Source organism: Muntiacus reevesi, chromosome X (genome assembly GCF_963930625.1).
Source record: "Muntiacus reevesi chromosome X, mMunRee1.1, whole genome shotgun sequence".
Classification (NCBI taxonomy): Eukaryota; Metazoa; Chordata; class Mammalia; order Artiodactyla; family Cervidae; genus Muntiacus; species Muntiacus reevesi.
Window position 1 is genome coordinate 139,168,654 of NC_089271.1, and position 27,744 is coordinate 139,196,397.

General features: G+C 37.3%; 2 protein-coding genes across 2 annotated transcripts in view; one reads left to right on the forward strand and one right to left on the reverse strand.

The window, feature by feature from the left end:
• The window catches only part of DCX (doublecortin), a 431,453-nt gene that overhangs the window by 133,874 nt on the left and 269,835 nt on the right, over positions 1 to 27,744 (forward strand). The window lies entirely within an intron of this gene.
• On the reverse strand, positions 21,516 to 22,203 carry SERTM2 (serine rich and transmembrane domain containing 2). Its single transcript, XM_065914886.1, has one exon. It carries the CDS (start codon positions 21,841 to 21,843, stop codon positions 21,571 to 21,573), a length of 273 nt encoding a protein of 90 aa, XP_065770958.1. The 5' UTR covers positions 21,844 to 22,203; the 3' UTR covers positions 21,516 to 21,570.

The following is a 27,744-nucleotide window of genomic DNA, read 5'->3' on the forward strand; positions in this document are numbered from 1 at the left end:
GGTAATGTTATACAACTTACCATTTTCAGTAAATTTCTTTACTTATACAAAAGTAGACAAGTTATTACCAAAACAAATAATGAAATAAGAACAAATGGTACCAAGAAAAATAGTAAGATTTCCTTCCATATGTCATCTAGGATTAAAATCACAGAAAAGGGGGAAGGGTTAGATGTGTACAGTTATTTTGAAAATGGAATTATTTTTTTCTAAATAGACTAGTAAATGGAGAAGAAGTGATTTAAACTTGGCAACTTCTGCCATATCTCCCAGTACATAGATACCATAGTGATGTTTGAGTATGGCATTCCTTTCATTCGTGCACTTTTTTTTTAAAAAGAACAACTACTTTACTGGACTATGACAGCTCTTCATTTTGCTTGAATAACTACCTAAAGCCCCATTCTATTTTCTTTTTAAAATATTTATGTATTTATTTGGCTGTGGCAGATCTTAGTTGCAGCATCTTTTAGTTTTGGCATTCGAACTCTAAGTTGAGGCATGTGGGATCTAGTTCCCTGAACAAGGTTCAAACCCAGGCCCCCTGCATTGGGAGCATGGAGTCTTAGCCATTGGATCACCAGGGAAGTCTCTCCCCTGACCCCACATTCTTATTTTCTTATATGATTTTGTTTCAAATTTGTTCTTGTGAATTTTTCAAAATAACACAATGGTAAAATATTAAGGAATGATAAGATAAACACAACTTATATATCTCTTAACTCTCAATAAGTCAAATGTTTATATCATACAATGCTGGAGTGAGTGAAAATTGATCTTCAATAAACGTCTCAGTGTGAATAATGGAGCTAATCTTTAAAGGTTATGTCTTTAAAGTCTCACATTCTGGAGACTGAAGAAATGAGCTTTTTCTTATCTTCTTTTTTTTTTTTTTTTTAGGCATGAAGTTGTAATGGTTCTTCTGCATAGCAAGGGATTCCCTGGCAGTTCAGTCAGTTAAGAGTCTGCCTGCAATGTGGGAGAGCCATGTTCAATCCCTGGGTCAGAAAGATCCCCTGGAGAAGGAAATGGCAACCCACTCCAGTATTCTTGCCTGAAGAATTCCATGGACAGAGGAGCCTGGTGGGCTACAGTCCATGGGGTCACAAAGTTGAGTCAGACACAACTGAATGACTGACACTTTCACTGCATAGCAAGAAATGAGCAATCACTAGACAAACTTAAGAAGTACATAAAGCTTGTCTTTCCAAAACTGGTATCTCCCACATGTTTTTGAAATACTATGGAACACCTTGAATCCTAGGCCTATACCTACACTCAAAACTATCTCCAACTCCACATTTTCTTGGTGTCTTATTCCCTTAGGATCTTATTTTCTACTAGAAAATTACCAAATTCATAGGCTCAGTTCAGTTAAGAATTGCAAGGATATAATCCAGAGAAATTACTAATGATATGAGCTTTTTGGCATGCAAAATTTAAAGTGGGAAAATAGGCTTCTTTTATGAAATTCCAGAGTTAATCCTGAATAAGGTATATTGGCATTTTCAAAGATTACTGTGCTTTTTTTCTATAACTTAAAATATCCAATAAGAAATGCACCAAAGAACTAAGACCACATGCATCTCAGGAAAGTGTTTCTAATCTCAAACTTGTTAAGATTCTACCAAGAGATAGCCATCAGGGCAAAAGAAATCTGTCTTCAATAACATGGCTAAGATTGTATATAAAAAGTTAAAAAAGCAAAAAAAATTTATAAACCAACTACATGCTGTGCTTAGTCATGTCAGACTCTTTGCAACCCCATGGACTGTACTTCAACTTTAAAAAGGAAGATTGTACTTAAAATAAATAAAAGCATGTATATTTTGAGTATGTGGCTAAAAAAATCACCACGTCTACTTTAAACACTGCATTGACTAAAAACAAGATATAATTCAGGGCATGACTTTCTCAGTGTCAGTTCCAGAGTCTCAGATTTCTTATATTAGTGGCAAAAATGAAAAACATAGAACAAGTATGTGTTCTTTCTGCATTCCATGTGTCTTTAGTTAATTGAGTTCTTTCTCTCTCTGCCTGTTTGTTCTCCATAGTCCTTAGTGATTATATATTTGACTTCTTTGCTTATTAAATATCTCTACCTAACTTGGGAATAAAATATAAAATCAATGAGTTCAAGGATTTTTTTACCACTGTATCTCCAGTGCCTGAAACACTCTGACACAGGTACTTAACAAATGTCTGATGTATGAAAGTGAATGATACCATTATATTAATAGAGAGATAACAACCACAGATTCTATTATAATGGAACAACTTAAAAGGAGATGAATGATGGATAGAAATGCCATTATATGTTTGTATCTATATCTGTATCTGTATTTATATGCCTTCATATGAAAGAGCAGTGCTGAGTTAATTTCCTTCCATTTGAAACAGTGACTACTATTTATATTGATAAAGCTAGTATACTGTGAAGCACAATAATACTGTGCCTCATTCTCAATGTTGCTTAGTTTATATTGCTATCTTTCTCTTCTGTGAAAGTTTATTTTCTTTTTTAATTTTTTATTTTATATTGGAGTATAATTGGTTAACAATGTGTTAGCTTCAGGTGTACAGCAAAGTGATTCAGTTATACATATATCTATTCTTTTTCAAATTCTTTTCCCATTTAGGTTATTACAGAGTATTCAGCAGAGTTCCCTGTGCTACACAGTAGGTCCTTGTTGGTCATCATTTTATTTTTTATTTTTATTTTTTTGGTTATCATTTTAAACATAGCAGTGTGTACATATCAATTCCAAACATATTTAATTTAATATATCTTTTATCATGTCACTTTAAATCAGTGTTGGGAGTAAACAGAAAGTACATTTTACCAATGATAACATATTAATTAGAAAAATACTCATTAGGCACAGTACCAGACACTCAAAAACAAGTGTCTTGTTTAAGATTTCTGTTCTCTGGAAAATAAAAAGCATAGGAAAAATATTGATTAAAATAGTCTTCCCCCCAAAAAACTAGCACATGCTCTTTACTGACAAAAAAACAAGAATGTTGATAACTAAACTATGACAACACTGTAAGTTAAAATAGTTAAAACTGAACATTAGATTTTCTATAAATCTATGTTCAATTGAGATGCTTGCTAATTTATCTTCTCTGTAGACTATATGCAAGAACATTTGGACTTTCGCAATTACAAAATATACTGAGAAAAAATTAATTTTGTGAAAAAATAGCAAATAGTTTAGTTACTGTTCTTTTTAAAATATATTTTCTTCAATAACTGTATCAGCATATTTTATGTTGTTCTCTGTTTCTAATATTGTATAAATAGATTCATTTGAATCTCAGTGGAGGAAAGGCATAGACTATAAAAGACTTAAATGATGAGCATATAGGTTTTTAAAACCATATGAGGACACATAATAAAGTCAAGATTCTGATAAAATACATACATGCTTGTAATAAAACTTCAGGGTAAAGGTACAACTGCAACTCATACTAATACAGATTTGGTTAACATCTAGTAAGTATATAAGAAAATCAAAACAAACTAGAAAAAGAAGGGGAGAAGTTCATGAGGAACTTAAACTTTTGTGTGGAGGCACTAAACATTCATGGACAAAGCAGTATTCAGGAAAAGAAAATGTGGTCAGTGTTGTTCAATTAAAAATAAATTTTTCCCAATATACATGATTTCAAGTTATCAGTCTTTCATGAAAATATTAGTAGAGGACTAATTAACCGATGTACTAACTGATGGTATAAACAGCAGCAGAAGTTTTCCTGAGCAGAAGATTTAAACCTCAGATTAAAGATAAAATGCCTGAAGAATTTATGGTAATAAAAGTCAATGGAAATATGGAAATAAGATAACTTTTTAGAGTAGACTGATGAAATTAAAACAATGAGATACCACTACACACGCATTGGAATGGTCAAAAACAAAAATCTGACAAAACCAATTACTGGTAAAGATGAGGAACAACAGAAATTCTCATTCATTATTAGTGGGAATGCAAAATGGTACTCACTTTGGAAGCAATTTCTTAACAAAGCTAAACATTGTCATGCCATATGACCTAGTAGTTATGCTCCTAGATAGTTAACCAAATGATTTGATAGCTAATGCCCACACAAAAACATGCACATGAATGTTTTTTTTTATAAGTTGCATTTATGTGCTTCATAGGTCACTTGCTATACAAAGAAATAAAGAACTGAAACTACTAAACTTAAAACATTAAATAGCTTCCTATTAATATTAGGAGTATTAGCTTCCTTTAATATTTTTTTTTTCAATTATTTTTATTAGTTGGAGGCTAATTACTTTGCGATATTGCAGTGGGTTTTGTCATACATTGACATGAATCAGCCATGGAGTTACATGTATTCCCCATCCCGATCCCCCCTCCCACCTCCCCCCCAACCCGATTCCCCTGGGTCCTCCCAGTGCACCTGGCCCGAGCACCTGTCTCATGCATCCCACCTGGGCCGGTGATCTGTTTCACCATAGATAATATACATGCTGTTCTCTCAAAACATCCCAAGCTCACCTTCTCCCACAGAGTCCAAAAGTCTGTTCTGTACATCTGTGTCTCTTTTTCTCTTTTGCATATAGGGTTATCATTACCATCTTTCTAAATTCCATATATATGTGTTAGTATGCTGTACTGATCTTTATCTTTCTGGCTTACTTCACTCTGTATAATGGGCTCCAGTTTCATCCATCTCATTAGAACTGATTCAAATGAATTCTTTTTAATGGCTGAGTAATATCCCATGGTGTATATGTACCACAGCCTCCTTATCCATTTGTCTGCTGATGGGCATCTAGGTTGCTTCCATGTCCTGGCTATTATAAATAGTGCTGCAATGAACATTGGGGTGCACATGTCTCTTTCAGATCTGGTTTCCTCAGTGTGTATGCCCAAGAGTGGTATTGCTGGGTCATATGGCAGTTCTATTTCCAGTTTTTTAAGAAATCTCCACAGTGTTCTCCATAGTGGCTGTACTAGTTTGCATTCCCACCGACAGTGTAAGAGGGTTCCCTTTTCTCCACACCCTCTCCAGCATTTATTGCTTGTAGACTTTTGGATAGCAGCCATCCTGACTGGCGTGTAATGATACCTCATTGTGGTTTTGATGTGCATTTCTCTGATAATGAGTGATGTTGAGCATCTTTTCATGTGTTTGTTAGCCATCTGTATGTCTTCTTTGGAGAAATGTCTGTTTAGTTCTTTGGCCCATTTTTTGATTGGGTCATTTATTTTTCTGGTATTGAGCTGCAGGAGTTGCTTGTATATTTTTGAGATTAATCCTTTGTCTGTTGCTTCGTTTGCTATTATTTTCTCCCAATCTGAGGGCTGTCTTTTCACCTTACTTATAGTTTCCTTTGTTGTGCAAAAGCTTTTAAGTTTCATTAGGTCCCATTTGTTTATTTTTGCTTTTATTTCCAATATTCTGGGAGGTGGGTCATAGAGGATCTTGCTGTGATTCATGGCAGAGAGTGTTTTGCCTATGTTCTCCTCTAGGAGTTTTATAGTTTCTGGTCTTACATTTAGATCTTTAATCCATTTTGAGTTTATTTTTGTGTATGGTGTTAGAAGGTGTTCTAGTTTCATTCTTTTACAAGTGGTTGACCAGTTTTCCCAGCACCACTTGTTGAAGAGGTTGTCTTTTTTCCATTGTATATCCTTGCCTCCTTTGTCAAAGATAAGGTGTCCAAAGGTTTGTGGATTTATCTCTGGGCTTTCTATTCTGTTCCATTGATCTATATTTCTGTCTTTGTGCCAGTAGCACACTGTCTTGATGACTGTGGCTTTGTAGTAGAGTCTGAAGTTAGGCAGGTTGATTCCTCCAGTTCCATTCTTCTTTCTCAAGATTGCTTTGGCTATTCGAGGTTTTTTGTATTTCCATACAAATTGTGAAATTATTTGTTCTAGTTCTGTGAAAAATACCGTTGGTAGCTTGATAGGGATTGCATTGAATCTATAGATTGCCTTGGGTAGTATAGCCATTTTGACAATATTGATTCTTCCAGTCCATGAACACGGTATGTTTCTCCATCTGTTTGTGTCCTCTTTGATTTCTTTCATGAGTGTTTTATAGTTTTCTATGTATAGGTCTCTTGTTTCTTTAGGTAGATGTACTCCTAAGTATTTTATTCTTTTTGTTGAAATGGTGAATGGTATTGTTTCCTTAATTTCTCTTTCTGTTTTTTCATTGTTAGTGTATAAGAATGCAAGGGATTTCTGTGTGTTAATTTTATATCCTGCAACTTTACTATATTCATTGATTAGCTCTAGTAATTTTCTTGTAGAGTCTTTAGGGTTTTCTGTGTAGAGGATCATGTCATCTGCAAACAGCGAGAGTTTCACTTCTTCTTTTCCTATCTGGATTCCTTTTCTTCTTTTTCTGCTCTGATTGCTGTGGCCAAAACTTCCAACACTATGTTGAATAGTAGTGGTGACAGTGGGCACCCTTGTCTTGTGCCTGATTTCAGGGGAAATGCTTTCAATTTTTCACCATTGAGGGTGATGCTTGCTGTGGGTTTGTCATATATGGTTTTTATTATGTTGAAGTATGTTCCTTCTATTCCTGCTTTCTGGAGAGTTTTAATCATAAATGAGTGTTGAATTTTGTCAAAGGCTTTCTCTGCATCTATTGAGATAATCATATGGTTTTTATCTTTCAATTTGTTAATGTGGTGTATTACATTGATTGATTTGTGGATATTAAAGAATCCTTGCATTCCTGGGATAAAGCCCACTTGGTCATGGTGTATGATTTTTTTAATATGTTGTTGGATTCTGTTTGCTAGAATTTTGTTAAGTATTTTTGCATCTATGTTCATCAGTGATATTGGCCTGTAGTTTTCTTTTTTTGTGGCATCTTTGTCTGGTTTTGGAATTAGGGTGATGGTGGCCTCATAGAATGAGTTTGGAAGTTTACCTTCTTCTGCAATTTTCTGGAAGAGTTTGAATAAGATAGGTGTTAGCTCTTCTCTAAATTTTTGGTAGAATTCAGCTGTGAAGCCATCAGGTCCTGGGCTTTTGTTTGCTGGCAGATTTCTGATTACAGTTTCGATTCCCTTGCTTGTGATGGCTCTGTTAAGATCTTCTATTTCTTCCTGGTTCAGTTTTGGAAAGTTATACTTTTCTAAGAATTTGTCCATTTCATCCAAGTTGTCCATTTGCACATGAATTTTATAATAGCTTAATTCATACTCACTCTCTCTCACACACACATAAAATTGGAAGCAACCAAAGTGTCCTTTAATAGATGAATGAATAAACAAACTATGGTATATCAACATACCAATATTATTAAAGAGTAAAAAGAAATGAGCCATCAAATCACAAAAAGAAATGGATGAAACCTGAATGACTGTTATTAAGTAAAATAAGCTAGTCTGGAAAAGGTTATATGCTGCATGATGCTAATTATACTGCATTCTGGAAAAGGTAAAACTTAAAGCTAATAAAAAAAATATCAGAGGCTTTTTGTTTTGCTTCAGAATAGTTTTATTAGTTTGGATAGAGTTTGTCAACACTCAACTATTTCTCCTCTACTTTGACACACAAATCCACTCAATCGGAGTCTTTGTTGCCTGAGAGCTCATATACTGTAATGTTATTGTGTGCATCCGCAGGAACCTCAACATTGGGAGGGTTGAAGTTACCGTCGGTTGCCATGGCAAGTTTCAGATTCTACACACTGGACACAAATTTCACAAGGTCCATCTTGAGCAGGGTTAAGGTATCGAACATATAGACTTTGTTGGAGGAAGCCTTTTCCTTTTTCTTTCCTGGAGAGCCTAATGAACTGCCTGAACGGGCAGGAGGAGTCTGCACTCTGGCCATGTTCTCCTGCCAACTTCACTGTTAATGTACATCAGCACAACGAAGAAAAGCCAGAGCAACGTGATCTCAAGACAATCTTGGGCATGCTCTGGTAGATTCTGGCAAATTAGAAAGTGCCCTCCGCAGAGCACCTTCCCCTGGAGTTCTTTGGCTTTCTATCTCAGAGAAGTAAACATTAAGGTGTAGACACAGGTAACACCCACGGATAAGCACAGGAACCATTTGTGGGACCACATGGTGAGCTGAGAGGAAATGGCTCCTGGTGTGCTGGTCTGCTCTCGGCACCTGGAGACTGAGAACCAGGCAGGTCTGGGCCCAAGGGGATGTCATAGAGGGCCCCACCCCCACCAGAAACCATGTGGCCATTGTGATGACTTCAGGGCAGAGGATAAGGAGGCTTGCAGGGGTCAACTGGGAGTAGCACTTAAAGGGACATGGCGACATTTCCAGCTGACAATCGAAAAAGAGTCAGGGAGTGACAGAATGCCATCTCCTTGCCAGTGTATTCTTTCTGAACCTGTTACTCTACTGGGAGGATGGGTCCATCTTCTATTTTTATTTTTTCGTTTGTTGAATCCAGACACTGTGGTGAGCACAGCAGACCCGTGGGCTTGTGCCCCTGTGGAGCAGAGAGCCAAGTGTGAAAGAAAGGTATTAAACCAGAGGCCACAAACTAGGAACCACTGATGTGTTGTGTGTGGCGTACACTGTTCCTAAAAATGACTGTGCTCAAAGGAATGGATAAGAGAGTTGTGGTACATGGAATATTGCTCAGTTATTAAAAAAAAAAAAAAAAAACACATTGAGTCATTTCTAAAGAGGTGGATGAAACTGGGCCTATTTTACAGAGTGAAGTAAGTCATAAAGAGAAACACCACTACAGTATATTAACACGTATATATGGAATTTAAAACGATGGTAACAATGATCCTACGTGCATGACAGCAAAAGAGACACAGATGTAAAGAGCAGACTTTTGGACTATGTGGGAGAAGACGAGGATGGGGTGATTTGAGAGAATAGCATTGAAACATGTATATTACCATATGTAAAACAGATGTCCAGTGCAAGTTCGATGGATGAGGCAGGGCACTCAGAGTTGGTGCTCTGGGACAACCCAGGGGGAGGGAGGTGGGAGGGGGATCAGTATAGGGGGACACATGTGCACCTGTGGGTGTTTCATGTAGATGTATGGCAAAAACCACCACAATGTTGTACAGAAATTATCCTCCAATTAAAGTAAATAAATTAATTTTTAAAACTTCATTAGATATTAGAAAAAAATGACTGTGCTCAGTCACTAAGTCGTGTCTGACTCTTTGAGACCCCATGGACTGTAGTCTACCAGGCTCCTCTGTCCCTGGGATTTCCCAGGCAAGAATACTGGAGTGGGTTGCCATTTCTTTCTCCAGGCATAGAGGGTTATTTAGGGTAGTGATGTTATTCTGTATGATGTTATGGTAAATACATGACACTATGTATTTGTCAAAAGCACAAAAAGTAAATCAATGTACGCATATTAAAAAAAATTTTGACATCAAGAATGGAATGCAGAATTTGACTAAACTATCTAATTTTATTACAGACGTATCATACCACGTCACTAAGATCCCCAACTTAAGTAACTTGGGAAATTAATGGAGTTTGCAAGACTAAAAGCAAAAGAAAAAGGCACTGTAGTCTAGTTGATAGTGTTCTTTCTCATAGGGGTATAAGTTAACAATCCTAATACTGTTACACACACATGTATACTTGAACAAGTAAATAGATGGCACATGAGTATACATACATATATGTCTTTGTTCTGTTAGCTGAAAGGGCCTAAAATAAATGATAGCCCCAAAATCTGAAAGAAACTATGATGTAAATCTATAAGTCTTTGATTAGAAGAGCTTGTAATGCATGTTCTGAACCAGAGAATGGAAATACCAGGTCCGCACGACCCACTCACCCTTCAAGGATGGGGTTGCCTACCATTTCCCTGTCTAGCCTTGACCTCTCCCCTCTGCATTTCTCCTTCTTCCCCCAAAATCCCTCAATACACTAAGAACAACTTTAGAAAGCTCTGATTTGAGAGTAATATGCCCAAGATATTTTATCAAGTCATGGGCTCGTCAATACTATGTTTTTTTTTAATTGTGTAGTCTGCTTTTCATTTTCTAATTTTAAATTTTGTAATTATTACTTGACTACATCGCGTGGCATGTGGGATTTTAGTTCCCTAACCAGGGATCAAACTCATACCCCCCTGCAGTAGAAACACAGTCTTAACCACTAGACCACAATGGAAGTCCTACCATGGGGGTGTTGATGTTTCACAAGTATAGGTCTACTTAAGGAAATGGTGGTGCATCCTATCATTGATTACAAGTGATAGTAGAGGATGGTATTCTATTTTATATTTCAGTTTAGCTCTTTTTTTCTCCTTTTAGAGACAGATAATCAGTGCCAATGATAGTCAAAGTTGCAGTTAACTTGACCATGGCCTAATCTCTCCATTATATTATTTTAATCTTTTTCATTCTAGAATATTGTAATATATTAATGTTTTTCAAACTGAATGTGCAAGTGAATCACTTGGGGATATTGTTAAAGTGCAGGCTGCTAGAGTAGGTCTGGGTTGGAGTCTGAGATTCTACATTTTTTCTAGTAAGTTCCCAGGAAATGCCCACTCTGACCACAGAGCAGAACTGTTCTGAATAATATTAGATATTATTAGATAATCAATTTAAAACTTGATTGCAACCCATTGGTCATTATTCTCTAAATTTTAAAGTAACTGTCTATAGCTTGGTCACCACATCTTCTACTAGATGTTAACTGTCAATTAGTCTGAAGTTTGCATATACTTTTAAAAGGCTTTTTACTGATTTCAGAGGCTTGTGTTTTTTTGGCCTCTGAACTAATAAAAGAAAATCACACCATCAGAAAACAGGAAATGTTGCCTGCCAACAAGTAACTAGGAAACTCTCAAGCTTGTATTGTATAGTTTGTAACATTTGAATATTTCAAATATGATCCCTCATCATCTCATTATTTTCAGCCTTTTAAGCACTACAAGCTAGGCTTCAATAGTACATATACCGAGAACTTCCAGATGTTCAAGCTGGATTTAGAAAAGGCAGAGGAACCAGAGATCAAATTGCCAGCATCCGTTGGATCATCAAAAAAGCAAAAGAGTTCCAGAAAATCATCTACTTCTGCTTTATTGACTATGTCAAAGCCTTTGACTGTGTGAATCACAGCAAACTGTGGAAAGTTCTTAGAGATGGGACTACCAGACCATCTTACCTTCCTCCTGAGAAATCTTTATGCAGATCAAGAAGCAACAGTTAGAAACAGACAGGGAATGATGGACTGGTTCAAAATTGGAAAAGGAGTATTTCAAGGATGCATATTGTCACCTTGTTTATTTAACATACATAGAGCACATCATGAGAAATGCCGTGCTGGATGAATCACAAGCTGGAATAAAGATTGCTGGGAGAAATATCAACAACCTCAGATATACAGATGATACCATTCTAATGGCAGTAAGTGAAGATGAACTAAAGAGTCTCTTGATGAACGTGAAAGAGGAGAGTGAAAAAGCTGGCCTAAAACTCAAAATTCAAAAAATTAAAATCACAACATCCAGCCCCATCTCTTCATGGCAAATAGATGGGGAAAAAGTGGAAGCAGGGACAGATTTTCTTTTCTTTGACTCCACAATCAATGTGGACGGTGACTGTAGCCATGAAATTAAAAGACGCTTGCTCCTTGGAAGAAAAGCTGTGACAAACATAGGCAGCATATTAAAAAGCAGAGACATTACTTTGAGACAAAGGTTCATAGAGTCAAAGTTATGGTTTTTCCAATAGTCATGTACAGATGTGAGTGTTGGACCATAAAGAAGGCATTGCATTGAAGAATTGATATTTTTGAACCGTGATGTTTGGGAAGACTCTTGAGAGTCCCTTGGACAGCAAGGAGATTAAACCAATCAATCCTAAAGGAAATCAACCCTGAATATTCATTGGAAGGACTGATGTTGAAACTGAAGCTCCAATACTTTGGCCACCTGATGCGAAAAGCCAACTCATTAGAAAAGACCCTGATGCTGGGAAAGATTTAAGGCAGGAGGAGAAGGGGACAACAGAGGATGAGATGGTTGGATGGCATCACTAACTCAATGGACATGAATTTAAGCATACTCCGAGGGATAGTGAAGGACAGGGAAGCCTGTTTTGCTGCAGTTCATGGAGTCACAAAGTGTCAGACATGACTTAGTTACTGATCAAGAGGAATAGCATCAAGGAGAAGTACACAGGGGCTTCAAATCTGCCTATAATGTTATATTTCTCTTTAAAAATCTGAAGAAATATGTTAAGACTCATAAAAGCTTGATAATAGATTTAAAAGTAAAATAATTTATCTTTCCTAACATTTTGTTGCATTTTTCTGTAGGCTTAAAATAGTAATGTCTAAAAATAGCACTGTTGCTTCATAAACAAAGACCAACTCTTTGTCTCCATTTTTTTAGATGCCAGGTAGGTCTCTTTTTTTCTAATTCAACATCACAGTTACATTGTGATCATCACAGTTACATTGTGATTGAGGTGGTTGATGTTTCATTACATTCCAGTCATAACAAGTTATCAACCTTGTCAACTTCATAGGACTTGCTCACTTCCCATGTCTTGTCAACCAAAATTTTATAAACCACCTCTCAGTTTGTATCAATTTCAACTTATGTTGATTTTTTTCTATTGAGAGGGCCACCTTTTACTCATCTTTTCCATGGATTAAAGAGTTTCTTTCTCTTTTGTTATGTGTATGAAGATGCATATATACACACAGATCATATATTGTATGTACATGTTTATTCACATACACATATAGAATCTTAAAATTAGAAGCTCCCCAGGTCATCTTCCTAGGTACCATATAGACACTTCTATAGCATTACGTAGGCAGTAAAGCACAATGCAGGGCTTCCCAGGTGGTGCAGTGGTAAAAAAAATCTGCTCGCCAATGCAGGAGATGCAAGAGACGCGGATTTAATTCCTGGGTTAGGAAGAGCCCCTAGGGGAGGAAATGGAAACCCATTCTAGTATTCTTGCCTGAAAAATTCCATGGACAGAGGAGCCTGGCAGGCTACAGTCCATGGAGTCATAGAGCTGGACACGATTGAGCACAGCACAGCTGCATAGCATAATGGTCGCATATCAGTTCTGGAGTGAGTTGGCTATGGTCTAGAATCTCATTTCTGTGTCATTTATTAGCTGTGTGACCTGAGACAAGTTATTTAACCTTTTAATATTCTTGTAGGCAAAATGAGGATAGTAATTATACTTTTTTGTATAATTTTAAGCTTAAATAAAAATGCATTTAAAGAATTAGAGAGTTTAACACATAGAATAATGTCTTCAAAATATGCTATTATTATTATTAATATTATCATTATCTCTGATATGGTCATCAGCCTCTGCTTGAACTGGTTCAACCATATTCTACAAGAAAAGCTCTTCTATTTTGGAGACTCTCTGTTACTAGAAACACAGTGAGTCAGTTATTTTCCTGTAAACCTTACTCCTTTTAAATTCTATTTGTTGATCTGAGTTCTGTCTTTTCAAACTAAGCAAATTTTTCCCATCCCTCCAATGTGGAAATTCTTCAAAAGTTAGAAATCAGTATCTCTTTTTCTCTAGAACATTCTATATCCACAAGTCAGAACTCTAGAGAATAAATAGTGTTAGAATAAGATAGATTTCAGCATCACCTACAAATATATTAGACTGATGAATAAGTATTGGATATTCTGTTAGCTTGAACTGTTAAATTTTGAAGGGTTTGATTTAGATGTGTAATTAGTGAGTCTCCAGGCATCTAATGAGTTACAGTATTTAAAGTTTAGGGTAAAGGAAAGCCAAATGTTTCTACTTACCTTCAGATCCAAGTTCCTGTTTTTACCAACAATATTCTGCCTTCTGTGTGTATAATCCCTTTTCTTTTCCATATCATCATGCAAGATACCATCACAACCTCTTCCCTTACCGAAGTATCAATATGTTCAGACTACATGGATTGTCTATAACATTAACTATTGCTGTTCTTCAAAGGTCTTCTGAGGGAAGAATCTTAACTGGTTATCTCTTCTGCTTGGCCTCTAACCTCCTGCCATGTTGCTAGGTCCTCTGTCTACTTTGTATTCTTTACCTCTTATCTGTAGTTCATACCCAACAGCCCTTCAAAGACATGTTCTTTTCTTATGTTACAATTTATCCGTGATTTTCTTGCTTCCAGCCCAAATCAGCTATGCCCCGAGGATTATATTTCCACAATTAATATGCACTCTTAGAGTATTTTGCCAGATAAAGACAGTTTTCTTTCTGAGAGAAATTCTGCCCCCAACTAAATCTTACATTAACACTTTACATCTTCACACTACACAGTCATGATATAAGGAAATATATCTAGGTCCATAATGAAAGATATGTGGCATGTATGCCTCCATTACCCTCTTCACCACAAAAGATATTATTACTCAATCACAGCATGATCTACCAAAAATGGCTCAAAATCTTTCTTCTCCATGGTTGTAGCTCCTGCCAAAGAGCTCTTTCTATTTAGGTCCCAGATTCCACCCTGATTGTGGTCTCATCTCCTGCTGGCAGGCCCCTGCATAAGAGGGTCCTACTTCTGGTTTCTGGTAATGTTACCTCCTCCCATCGTTTTCCTAGGTTTGGTGATAGCTTTCTGCTTCTGCTGATCTTGAGGTTGTCTCACTGTCCCCGTTTGTCTTCTATTGCATGCATTATCAACTCCTTATATTAAATTTCCTCTATTTGAAATAGCTAGAGTGGTTCTGTTTTTTTCTGATTGGTCTCTGAATGATATACCTCCTTTGAAAATCTGTAGTATGTTCTATCTTTTCTATGGTAAAATAGTATTCAGTAAACCTCAAGTTGGATCTTTAAGCCATCCCATCTTGCCTACTTACTTCTGTGCTCTATAGCCTTCTCCAGATCCATTCTCACACGTTTTCTCCACCCTGCTCTTTGCTCTAGGAAGCTGGCCTCTACAAACTGCATCCCCTGGCTTGCTTGTCCTCTCGTTTCCAGGTGGATTCAGTCTGCACTAGCAGATGAAGGTGAAGGAGAAAGTGTTTGGGGTATTTAATCCTCTATCCCCCTACAGTTTTGCTTATTTAGCTAAGGTCATAGATTGTTAATTTCTTTCTCATGACTACAGGACATGCCAGATTCTAAAAACAGTTCCTTCCCCTTACCCCTTCAAGCCTAAGATTGGTTGTAGCTTCCTGCAGCTGCTAGGCCATGGGTGCTTTGCTGTTTCTTTGAACCCCTTAATCCTACCCACTACTTAGTAGATGGTCCCTTCTTTGGAATTTCTTTACTCATCCTTTATGAGAATGCCATCTGTTTCCTGCCAGGAGCATGATCAATACAATCACATACCTATGTTTGACAACCCACACTTGTCCCTTGCAAACTCTTAGGACCCTATTTGTCCTGTACCAACACTGCTTCATTGGCTTCTGGTTTCAAATTATTAGCCCCATTTTCCTATTATTTATGGTACTACTCCTAAACATTTTTACTTAATGTTTGTATTTGGTCTCCTCAGGTTGGAGTCTTCCCTCTCCTGAGAGGACTTTGTCTCTGACTCACTCTTCTCCTACTACTAAGTATTTCCAGGCAATCTGCCTCAATTTGAGGACCATTAAACCTAATCTTTCCCAACCTGATTGACAAGTGACTGACCCTCCAAAAACAGGGAGAAATACTTGGGTGTATTCTATAATACATTACAGTCATTCTTTATTCAGTCTACTCTACAACCCCTCCCTGGGAAATCTCATTCATTAACACCTCTTAAATTTATGTCTCCAACCCTGGCCTCTCTTGTGAGCCCCAGATCTGCATATTCAATTGCCTATTCAACATCTGCACTTGGATGTCTCAAAGGAAAATTAATCTAAACATATCCGAAACAAAATCCATCTCCCACTCGATCTGATTTTCCTCCAGTGTTCTTTGTCTCCATGAATAGAGCCACTAGACCTTTGTTCAAACCAGAATCCAGTAAATCATATTAGATTCTCCCTTCTTACTTACTCCACTGATCCAAGTCATCCTGTAATGCTAACTTTATCTCCTATGTGTACCTGCAAGCTAAGTTGCTTCAGTGGTGTCTGACTCTGTGACTCTATGGACCATAGCCCGCCAGGCTTCTCCGTCCATGGGATTCTCCAGGCAAAAGTACTGGAGTGGGTTACCATTCCTTCCTCCCAGGGGTCTTTCTGACCCAGGGATGGAACTTGTGTTTCTTATGTCTCCTATGTTGGCAAGCAGGTTCTTTACCACTAGCATTACCCGGGAAGTCCTTTATCGCCTATATTTATCTAAAGTTATTTGCTTTCCTTTATTTCCTTTCCCACTACCACTCGATGGGATGGTGGTAAGTCTAAAGTATCATCATCTTTCTCCTGAATCACTGCCATAACCTTTTAACTGGTCTCCCTGTGTCCACTCTTGCCCCTCTTCAATCCATCCTCCACACTGCTATCAGAATTCTCATCTTCTCTGTGCTTAAAATAAAGTTAAAAATCCACAACATTGCTCACAAGGCCTTGCATGTTCTTGTCCTTATCAACCTTTCCAGCCTTCTGGAGACTTCTCCTCACTCACTGTGCTTCTTCAAGCATGCCAAGTTTATTTGACCTCAGAATCTTTGCACACGCTGTTCTCTCTGTGGAATGTTTGCTCTATCACTCACCCATTAGATTTTAGCTTAGATATCATCTCAGTAAAGTTTCCTTGACACTCTAGGCCAGGCTAGGCAGTATGCCCTTCACTTCGTATGTATCCAAGCACGCTATACTTCTCCGTAATTATCTGACCCGAGATGTCCATCCCAGTAGGCTGCAACTTTCACCAGGGCCTACTTAGTGTGTCCTGTTTTCACTGCTAGCACATACAGTGGGTGCTGAATAAATGTTGAATGGATGAATGAATTTAGGTATTTATCATCTTTGTCAGATTGTAAACTTTGTGATTGCAAACTTCAGATCCCCTAGCTTAGAATGCTGTATAATCTGTCTCTCTCATTCTCCACCGGGTGTGTGTATGATTTAATCAATAGATATTTGATGTGAAAAACGAATTGAAATTCCTTAAACTACTCAAATTATTCTTCAAAACCTCCTTGCCTGTATTTATTATGTGCATTTTCTTTTCCCACTCTACATATGTTCCACATTTTGGTCTCTTTTTTTTTTTTCTATAAGTACAATTCATTCTTTATAGCTAGAGGAACTTCCACAGTAATTCTCTCCCTTTTAATGCCACCACATTTATTAAAGAGCACAAATGAAATAGCTGCGTACACTTAAAACACTATACAATTTTATAAGAACATTATTTTTCCTAAGAGGAGATGCTCTCATTTCTAGGAAGGGAAAGATCATAGTCATGTGTATGAAGAGCCTTCATTGACTGTGAACGTTAAGTCAAATGATCAGAGGATTAAGATTTGCATTGTTGTTAGATAATCCATCTATATTTCTACTTCTTCCCTTCTTACATGTAAAGTAGAACTGCAGGGTTTGACTTTGTGTAAACTTCTCTACTGCCTGTTAAATACATATTGCTGCAGCTATAAAATGATTTATGAGACAGCAAAATTCTGTTTCTTTGTTCTGAATTTGGGCACGGGGAGTAGATAATCACTTATAGAACTCAGTAATTTTCTGTAGAACTTGGAGTGTATAGAATGAATAGCTTTGGAATATCTATTCAGTGCTAAGAAAGTAAGACCCTTCTTTGAGGTGTGTATTAAACTAACTAGGAGTCCAAAGATTAGCAGTATACTTTTTTTTTGGCAGTGTACTCTTGACTTGGCTTCTGTGTAACCAAGAATGTCTCACCAATCTCTCTGTGAGAATGTCCTCTTTTGTAAAACAGACTTCATAATACCTCCAGTCATTACTCACAGGGTTGCTCTGAGAAACAAAGTAGGAAATGGAAGATACATCAATAAAAATATCCCACAATGTGGGGAAAGTTGCATGATATTGCTACTTGAGATACCTTATCTCACTCTCTCCTCAGGTCACTTTCACTGGCAGCTGATAGTCATTACCTATTTTTCACATCTCACTACTAAAGAAACAAACACACCAATAAGATTGCAAGTGGGGAGAAGATAAAAATTGGAAGGTTGGCGAATAAGAAAAAATAATGACACTTCAAAATTATAAATACCACAAATTTGTAATTGTTACAGTTTATATTGGGATGAAGAGACTAATACTCTTTATATTGTTCAGACAATAGATATTTGTTATCAGTAAGCCAAACAGAACTTATTTTGCAGGGAATAAAAATGACATGCAAATATAATATTTCATATATACAATATAAGCCTATTTCAAATATTAATGATTTTAAACTAAAGAAATCTGATTTTTCTTCCACATAACTCATTTGTTTAAAAAAGTGCTTCTTTTATACAAATGCAGGTGAATAAGATACATTACTAAATATAACTACATCATTGCATTAAGTGAACCTGTTTTACCTATTTAGTAAGCATGATGGGGTCTGTAGCGGTCAAACTCATTTCTGAGTCCAAAGCTTCAGATTTGGCATAGATGGAAATGTTAGGCTGAATGAACCTGTCTTTACTTGATTTACCTGTATATTTCCTGCCTAGTACATAATACACAAACCTTTTACAATACACCTTGTTTTATACAACACGTAATTCTGAAATGTATGCAAAGTACATTTTTAGAAATTGGGTTATGTTAAACATATTAGGAGAGTTTACTATTTCAAGAATTCAAGTAGTGAGTCCTTTTGTTTTGTTGAATTATATGAAATTGATATTTCAGCATTTTTTATTTACATAAATGCCAATTTCATGTGATTCAGTGTAATAAAAAGTGAAGACTCATTCTTTTACCTTAAAACAAAGTACATCTATATATAAATAACCTATCTGTTTATATACATTTAGGTTAACATGCAATTTTTTGGAGAGTGGGGGTGAGGGAGGGAATTGCCTAGTCAACACTTTGCATAGATGGATAAATTCAAATTATGCCCATTGATTGCTCTAGCTGCCTCTTTGAGCAGTAATATGTTAATTAATACATTGGGGGATATAATAAAAATGAATATAAATGGAAAAGTTGTTTTCTTTACAGACAGTTTGCTATGATGAAAACACTCAGTTTATTTTTCCAAAGACTAAATACCATGTGTGTCACCATAATGACACATCTGCATACATACATCTCCTTTTATGTTATCACTGGAAATTGTGAAGGGTTATGCTGCTATTTTAGTGCAATCCGTGCCATGTACTTTGGTTAATGTTCAGTGAAGATCTGGATCCCATGGGGTGGTTGTGATGAAAGAGGGTGGTTGTTTTCCAGGTGAGTAACCTAATCATAAATTAGGAATCTTCATCCAAGTCAGTGATTAAGGAGCAGTTTTAAACTCCTGAAATCTGGGTTGGGGAGATCAGATGGGCAGGGACTAGATTTGCAGTTTGTCTCTTCATCAGATTCAGCAACAAGGCATTGGGTATCTTGCTATTCACTGCTGCTAAAAATGTAATCAGTTCCTTCATTTATCCAGTCACTGACTTTTTAACTGTAAAGTGCATTCAAATACTGGTGAGGACAAAAGGCAGAGCCTGGAATGAGGAGAGATGTGTGTCCTTAAGAAGTTCTGGGGTGTATTGGCATCCTTTGATGAAGTCCATGTATGGCTGCCAAAAAATAGCATTTTAAAGGGTACATAGGGTGTGACTAAAGACAATTTAAAACCCCAAATGAAATAATATGAATCACTTTACATTTTGGAAATGACAATGCCAAAAGGGGAAGCGCATGCCCTATCCGATTCTTAATCTACCTGCTCATCTCTTCCAAACGGTACAGAATGCAGCTGCCATCTCTTATGGTACGCTATTATAACAGGTGTGCCAGAGGCAGGCTTGCTGCTAAGTTTAGCTCTGCATGTAGGGATTTCACACTTTGTAGCCCCTTGGAGAGGAGAGTATTGGCAAATGACTGTGTATAAAAGTAGAAAGCACTTGAGAATTTCACCATCATGCTAGATTTAGATCAAAGTAAAGGAGCCAATCTAAATTGGTAACAAACTCGAGAGCATGTCTGGTAGAGTTGCCATTAACCTAACATCCATTCCACTTCTCTCTCACTGTCACAATTCCCAAGGGAGCACCTGGTGGAAATTTGATGACCATATTTTAGGTGTAAGCGAGAACTGATTTTTTTTAAAAGCAGGTAGAAATTAACATGGGTGTTTTAGTTCTTTGACGGCAAGAGTATGACCAGCCTTCTAATTTCTAATTTGTAAACAGTACTCATTTCCTTTGGATCCCTTTTGGAAAGTAAATTATTAAAAAATCAAATTGTTTCCCACTACTGGTACTCCAGGGCTGTTTATGAGAATGAAATTTTTCAAAATATATTTCTTTTATAGGTAAAAAGTGAAACACTTCATCTTTTGGCAGGGATCAGGAAAGGAGGAACATTTTCTGGGAAAGACAAATGTGACATTTGAGGGCACTGATCTCAATAAAGATTTGTTGGAGCGTATTATTTAGTCCTTTCCTCCTTTGTCTCTATTTTTCTTACACTCAGATCTAAGAGGAGTCTAGTGATGACTGAATAGCTCTCAGATCATTTTTCAGAAAGAAAATCCTGGCACCGCAGGCTTGAGTGTTTTGTCCAAAGCCACAATCATTCAACAACAGAATACCAAGACTATTTCATTTCTGCTTTAAAGTACAGTTGAGTCTTCTTTGCCAAGGCCATCTTTAAACAAAGTTTAAATTTGAGTGCAACTCAATCCTGGAGCGTGATGGGGAAGGAGAAAAGGGCAAAGAAGGTGCACGTATCATATAATGTTCATTATCATAAGCATATTTTGGCTTAATTTTCCCTTGGCTTGAGGGAAGCTCATTGTTCCAGATTTTTGTAATGTATCTACCATTATCTGAGTTTTTAAAAGTCCAGTAATAGTAATAACACAGATATAAAATGCACATTTTCCCTCTCTAGATGAGTTTGTTTACTAGAAACTTACTTTTGCAAAATTGCTTTTAAAACTGAAACAGTGTCTTTAAAGACTCTTCTTTCATTTGGGACAAAACTGATGGCCATAGTTGATAAAATCACTGCTCTTTCGGGAAAGGGTTTGTGGTCCCTTCCATTAACCTCCAACATGAGTTAAGTTCATGTAACCAGAGGTGATTCTTTTGGGTCTAACTGCTAAATCAAAACTTGTTCCTTTCTTGGGGGTAACCTCTTTGAACAATCAACCCTTTCAAAGGCAAATTTCTCTTGTTCTTGGAGTTTCCAGGGTGGTGTTTGTTTGTTTTTTAAACAACAGCTGCATATGAATTTCTGTGATCTGAGGTTTGCTCAAGGCCCAGCCTCTCTTTGGCTACCATGGAAACCTACCTTCCCAAGCAGCTGCCATTTCCTATATTCCTGGCAAGGAAGGAGTCAAACTTCTTAGATATCCCACAAGCAAAGTCAAGATAAAGAATAACACAAGGGAAGGATGAACAACTTGTTAAATGAACAACTTGTTGATTCCTTACACAGGAAGCTACATGTAATGAAGTCAGCTTTCCTGGACATCAACATACAAGGGTTCACTGAGATCCAGTAGCTCATTTTCATCCTGACTTAAGGAGTAGGAATCCGACTCTGCATCTCTACATCTGTGAATTGAGGAACACTTTCTGTGCTCTCAGAGGTGATGGGTGAGATGACATGTTTAAGTCGAAGGAGCATCGTGAAGAGCAGGATGAGGAGAATGGCCAAGAGGCTCAGGAATAAGCCCACATACATATACAGGTTGGAATACTTATCTGAAGTAGTGTCAACCTCTGTTGCCAGGGTGGGGAAATGGGCCCGTCCAGTGAAATTTCCATGGTACTTGAAATGCACCTCCGTCATCACTCAAGACTTGAGTTAGTACCTATTTCTAGTTGATTTCTATTGCCCTCGAGGCATTCTACAGTCACTTAGACTGTCTCTGAATATGCTGGAGGTGTTCTAACAATCTCATACATAATCAAAGCAATCACAACCAGAGGCAAGTCAGTATTGCATGAGCAAGAAAATGATATTCTAATTTGGCAGTTGCCACACCATCTCTATTTTCCAGCACAGCATCCCTCTCCCAAATAGTTTTTTTATCAGAACTTCTTAACTACTTTCTTAAAATATAAATAAAATATTTTATTTTCTACAGTCCTACTCCTATACTGATTAAAATAAATATGGCAAAACTGCTTTATAATACTGGTATGAGGACAAGCATGTCTGATTATTAAATCAGACTTTTTCTATCTTTTGGTGGAGAGAGAAAGCATTCTATTTTATCTACAGCTTATCTAATGTGTGCATTAATTATGTGAATTTAATTGGATTTTTCTGTGGGGAGATTTTCTAAAAGCATTTGTATATTTCCAGCTCAGCATATCTGAGTTTTTGGCCTTCTTATCTTTCTGAATCCCCCTTAAGTATGGAGCTTGTAAGGTTTCTTCCCGATTGCCACAGCTTGAGGGTTGGAAGTCTAGAGAATATAATTTTTCTACAGTTTTGTTGAAATCCCTCGCTGTAGGCTGGAGGGAAAGTGTTGTCAGACCTGGTAATTCTCAGATGGAGGAGGTCTCAGAGATGCTGACAGCAGTAGGTCTAGGTTTAGAAGACTTGACTCTTCAAATTCCTCAACAGATTTATTTTCCTGAAGATAAAAAACAAAAATAAAAGATTCAAGTATCTAAGAAAGAGAGATGGTGATTTCTTTTGAAATAAAAATTAACTGATATATTGCAAAATGGTTTTAGATATGAAATTTAGTTTTAAAATGGTATCCTGAGTTTTTATCATTTTGAATGCTTTTTTTTCCTAAGTGGTATACCTGTTGCAAGGTTAAAGAAAAATTCCAGTCAGAGGACAGCAGCTAATAACTTGGCTAGATTAGGACAGTGTTTTCTAAACTAACTGGTCATAAAATTTACCTGAAATACTTATTAAAATATAGACCCTGGGCCCCAATCTAGACTTTCTGAATCATAATCTCCACACTAGGGCCTGCTCACCACTCTAGAGAATCAGATTTTATTGGTCTTAGGTGGGGGGTCCAAGCACTGGTATTGTTAAAAAGTTCCTCAAATGACTCTAAAGTACAGCCAGGACTGAAAACCACTGCTCTAGTTTAACTGAGAAAGCTAGCACTGAAATGAAGATCTAAATCTAAGGATTTATTTTTTCAAACCCCAGGTCCCAGTGCCATGGGTCACTTTAACAAATTATGGAATTTTCAGGAATTCAGGCTTCCCCCAATTTTGTTTTTGTGTTCTGTATCTCCCATTTAGGACTGTGTGGTAAGAATACACCCCTGCCCCCCAGTATTTGTAGATCAGAAGTAATCGAAAGGGTGTGTTTGTTCTGAGCAAGTAACTTCATCTTTCATTATTGGTAAAGATGGAATGTTGTCTTTATTGGCAAAAACATTCCAGTGTGTAAATAGGGTCAACTATTTGCTGTTGAAGGCTTCCAAAATGATTTAACTTGTTTTTCCCAACATGAATTTTGAATATAGGTGACTAAAAAAAAAACACAAAACATAGACTACCATCACCTGTTCATCTTCCATGTGCAATAGTGGCAGAGAGCTGACAAGGTAGCCCAGTTCTGTCGCTTGTTAACATGCCCAAGGAGAGTTAATAGAAATAGCTCCAAAAATCACATTACTCTTCCTATAATCTTGAATTTTCACCCAGCTTGGGAGCACTTTAGCTTAAAGTTTATATTTACTAGCTCATGGTACTGTACTTTCTGTAATCTGCATGATTCTTAGCCTACCTACCTATGGCCTCTATCGCCTGTACAGAACTGCCTGGTTCACAGAAATAAGAGCAAAGGGACAGGGTATCTTTCTACTGTCTTTGGAGCTATAGTCTAGGAAGCATTTCTTGCAATACTTAAAGGTACATCTATTTTGATTTCTGATTCACTAACAAGAGGAAAAGGTAATCACATAGGTATCCTTTTGTTCCTTAAAAACACCAGCCCCAAAGGCAGTGGTTCATCTGAGTAGCTTGTTACAAATGCAGATTTCAAGGTCTGTTCTTGGGAGCTCTTTCTCCCCAGACCACTGGATTCTCGACCTTTCTTATTCTCCTAAACTCAGTTTTTCTCAAGAATGTAATGCATGAACCTCCTACGTTACTTAAAATGTAGACTCCTAGGCCCTTCGCCAGGCCTATTGAGTTCTAATATTTTTGATCAAGGCCCAGGAATATGTATTCTAAGCACAAGATTTTCAAGTGATGCTTTGCATATCAAGCTTTGAGAGTTAACTATCAGTTTTTCTATCTAGATATCCCAGCTAAAGAACAAAGCTAAACTGTTCTGTTGGTTGTTTGGGGACCCTACTTTTAAAAACTATTTAAAAGAGTGCCACATATGGAACTGTGTCCCCAAAAAAGTCATGTTGAAGTCCTAACACCTAGTACCTGCAAATGTGACCTTATTTGTAAAAAAAAAAAAAAGGGGGGGGGTCCTTGCAGATGTAGTCAAGTTAAAATGAGGTCACTAGGTTGGCCCTAAATCCAATATGACTGGTGTCCTCATAAGAAGGCAGAGATATACAGGGGGACGACAGAGGCAGAGACTGGAGTGATACACCTACAAACCAGGGAGGGCCAAGGATTGCCAGTAAACACCAGAAACCAGAAGAATCAGGGAAGAATTTTACTCTACAGAGTGCAGAGGGAGCATGGCCCTGTTGATGCCTTGATTTCAGACTTCTAGCCTTCAGACCTAAGAGAATAAATTTCTGTTTTAAGCCACCTCGTTTGTAGTACTTTGTTTATGGCAGCTCTAGGAAACGAATACACAGAGTGATTCCCCTGAGGCCCTAGGATTTTGGAACCTTTGGGGCAGTGTTTCTGAAGGAAGTTCCTTCATGAGAATCACCTGGAAGATTTGTCTTACAAATGCAGATTTCTAGGCCTTTCCCCTTGCTTTCTAGATCAGAGTCTCTCTGGATAGGACCCTGAAATCTATATTTATGACAAGCTACCCATTCAGAGTTTCCAAGTACACTCTGCATGGAATGGTTTCCAGTCCCTGCTGCCCTTAGGATCACTTACTAAACTTTTTGAAAATATGTCTGTCTGGGGCTTTCCATTAGAGGATCTGATGCAGTGGGTTTGTGTGGGGGTGGGGGGAGGGGGGGGCAAGCAGCCGTAGTGCTTAAAGGTCCACAGGTGGTTTTGATATGCGGCCAGGGCTGAGAAGCACCTTTCTACAAATAGAATGGAGTGCCTGAGAGTCAGGACTGTGACAGTCCCCAGCAGCCCACATGGAGGCATACTTTTTTCACTTGGCCTCCAGAACATAACTAGTAGGAAAATCAACACTCACTGTTAGTGCCGTCCAAGTGGGAAAAGTCTCAATAGTAGTATACTGTCTTTTTAGTCTCCCATGGACCTCCAAGTACACATATTTTTGCCTCCAGGTTATCTTTTACTTGTTTACTTAGTAACACCCATGAGCAAACACCTGTGAACGAGAACCTACTGACTGTAAGATTGAGAATAATAATTTACATGATGCCTACCTATGCTCCTCCCTATCAAATTCAATATTCTGAATTTTATTAATCATTATCTTGCTTTTATTTACACACACACCCCATGCCTAAACATTATGTTTTTTATTTTTGTTTTGAAATTTATATAAAAAAAGTGTCAAGCTATATGTCTTCTTTGTTTTGTGCTTTTTACTCTACATTGCATCACTATATGATTTATTTATAACTATTCTTATAGGATGAAAAAGGAATAAATATTTGGTAGCCCACATATTACCTTTTAACTTTATTCCATTCTCCTTAGCTTGGCATTCAAGGCTGTCCATGTCCTGGTCCTGGCTGACTTTTATTCCTTCCACTACCCTACTTTCCAATCAAGCTGTAATGCTCATTGACACCTGTTTCCCTGCCTTCATGTTTTTTGTTGGATCTGTTCCTTCTATCTTTGTATATCTCTGCTTGGGGAAATGGTACCATTCTTCATAGTTCAGCTCATGAAACTGACCCTGATTTCTTATCAAATCCTAATTTCCACAGGCTCTCTATCATACCTCCTAGAGAAGTTACATTCACCTAATACTGTAAGTATCTATTTTCTGTGTTTTTTCCCAAGTTGTAATTTATAAACTCCTTGAGGATCTTTTTCAACCTTCCATTCACTTCCCAGGTGGCTCAGTGGCAAAAGAATCTGCCTGCCAGTGCAGGTTCAATCCCTGGGTCAGGAAGGTCCCCTGGAGGAGAAAATAGCAACCCACTCCAGTATTCTTGCCTGGAAAATTCCATGGACAGAGGAGCCTGGCAGGCTGCAGTCCATGGGGTCACAAAGAGTCAGACATGACTGAGCACACATGCACGCACGTGATCCCTTATATAACCATGCTTACAATAGCTGCTCAATAATTACTGAATAAATGCATGGATATGACTGAAGAAATGCACTTAACACTGACAATCTGGAGAGAAGCACGGTGTTATCTCTGTTTCAATAGATAATAAAGGCTGGGGAAGTGCCTGAAACTCCCTTTTTATTTCCCTCCCCAACTCTTCTATCTCTTACTGTGCAAAGAAGACTTAAATTTCTGAGTATAACCTAGAATTAAGGAATAGTCACTTTTGGGGAATTCCCTGGCAGTCTAGTGGTTAGGATTTGGCACTTTCACTGCTATGGAGCTGGGTTCAATCCCTGGACAGGGAACTAAGATCCTGCAAGCTGTGTGCCACAGCCAAAAAAAAAAAAAATGAATAATCACTTTGTTAGAAACTTTGCTCTTGAATTATTTCAGTTCCATGATTTTAAAGGAAAACTACGTGGAATGGGTTCATGGCCTGAAGTTTTAGACAGTTCAGTTGTGTCTATAGATGCTTTTCATTAACAATTAATAACACTGCCTCTAACACAATCAACACTGAATTTTCCTTAAGGTCTAACTATTTATTAAATATTAATTAGAATTCTATGAAGCTTGAAGAAGCTGTAGATAACAACACTCTCATATACAGTTTGTCAACTTCTTTAAACATTTCATTTGAGGGTTTTTAAAACTAACCATATATTTCTTAAAACCTCTGTGTCTGCAGAACACCAAATATCCTGTTCAATTCAGAGAGGTCTACAGTTCAATTTCTTAAATCTGAAGGATTTTGAAATGAGTAGATGAAAAGTTAGATATGGGTGAAGGGGGTCCTCTTTCTTAATCTGTCCCTATATCTGTGACAACTTCTCATAAAAGCTTTCCACATAGGATCGCCATAGCTCTCTTAGCTAACTAATTGATGAGTTTCACAGACAATGTGATTGCTCTATTCAAAGGTCTGGACCATTTGGAAAGAAAAACAACCATGCAATTTCAAAAGAAGCCAAAATTCTATTAATTCTAAAAAATCTGGTTATTGTGGAAAGACCTTTGTAAGATTATAGTATCCTACATTTCTTTTCTAGAAAGCTAATAAAATGAAAATCAGTCTCTAGTCTTTGTAAAAGTAATGGAAAGCTGATGAGGGATAAGGAGAGTGAGGGATAGGAAAATGGGAAAGGCATTAGGAAAAGAAAGGAAGGAAGATGGAGGAAAGGGTGGAAGAAGGAAGGAAAAATGTGAGAAGATCATGAGGGGTGTGGGAAATGCCGATAAGAAGTGGGAGGAAATAAGTGGTTAAGAGGCACACAAGAAGATAGGGTAGGAGGAAAACATTGGGAAAGAGAGGAAGAAAGGAAAGTGGGAAGGGAGATTGGGGGAAGGGAAAATGAAAAG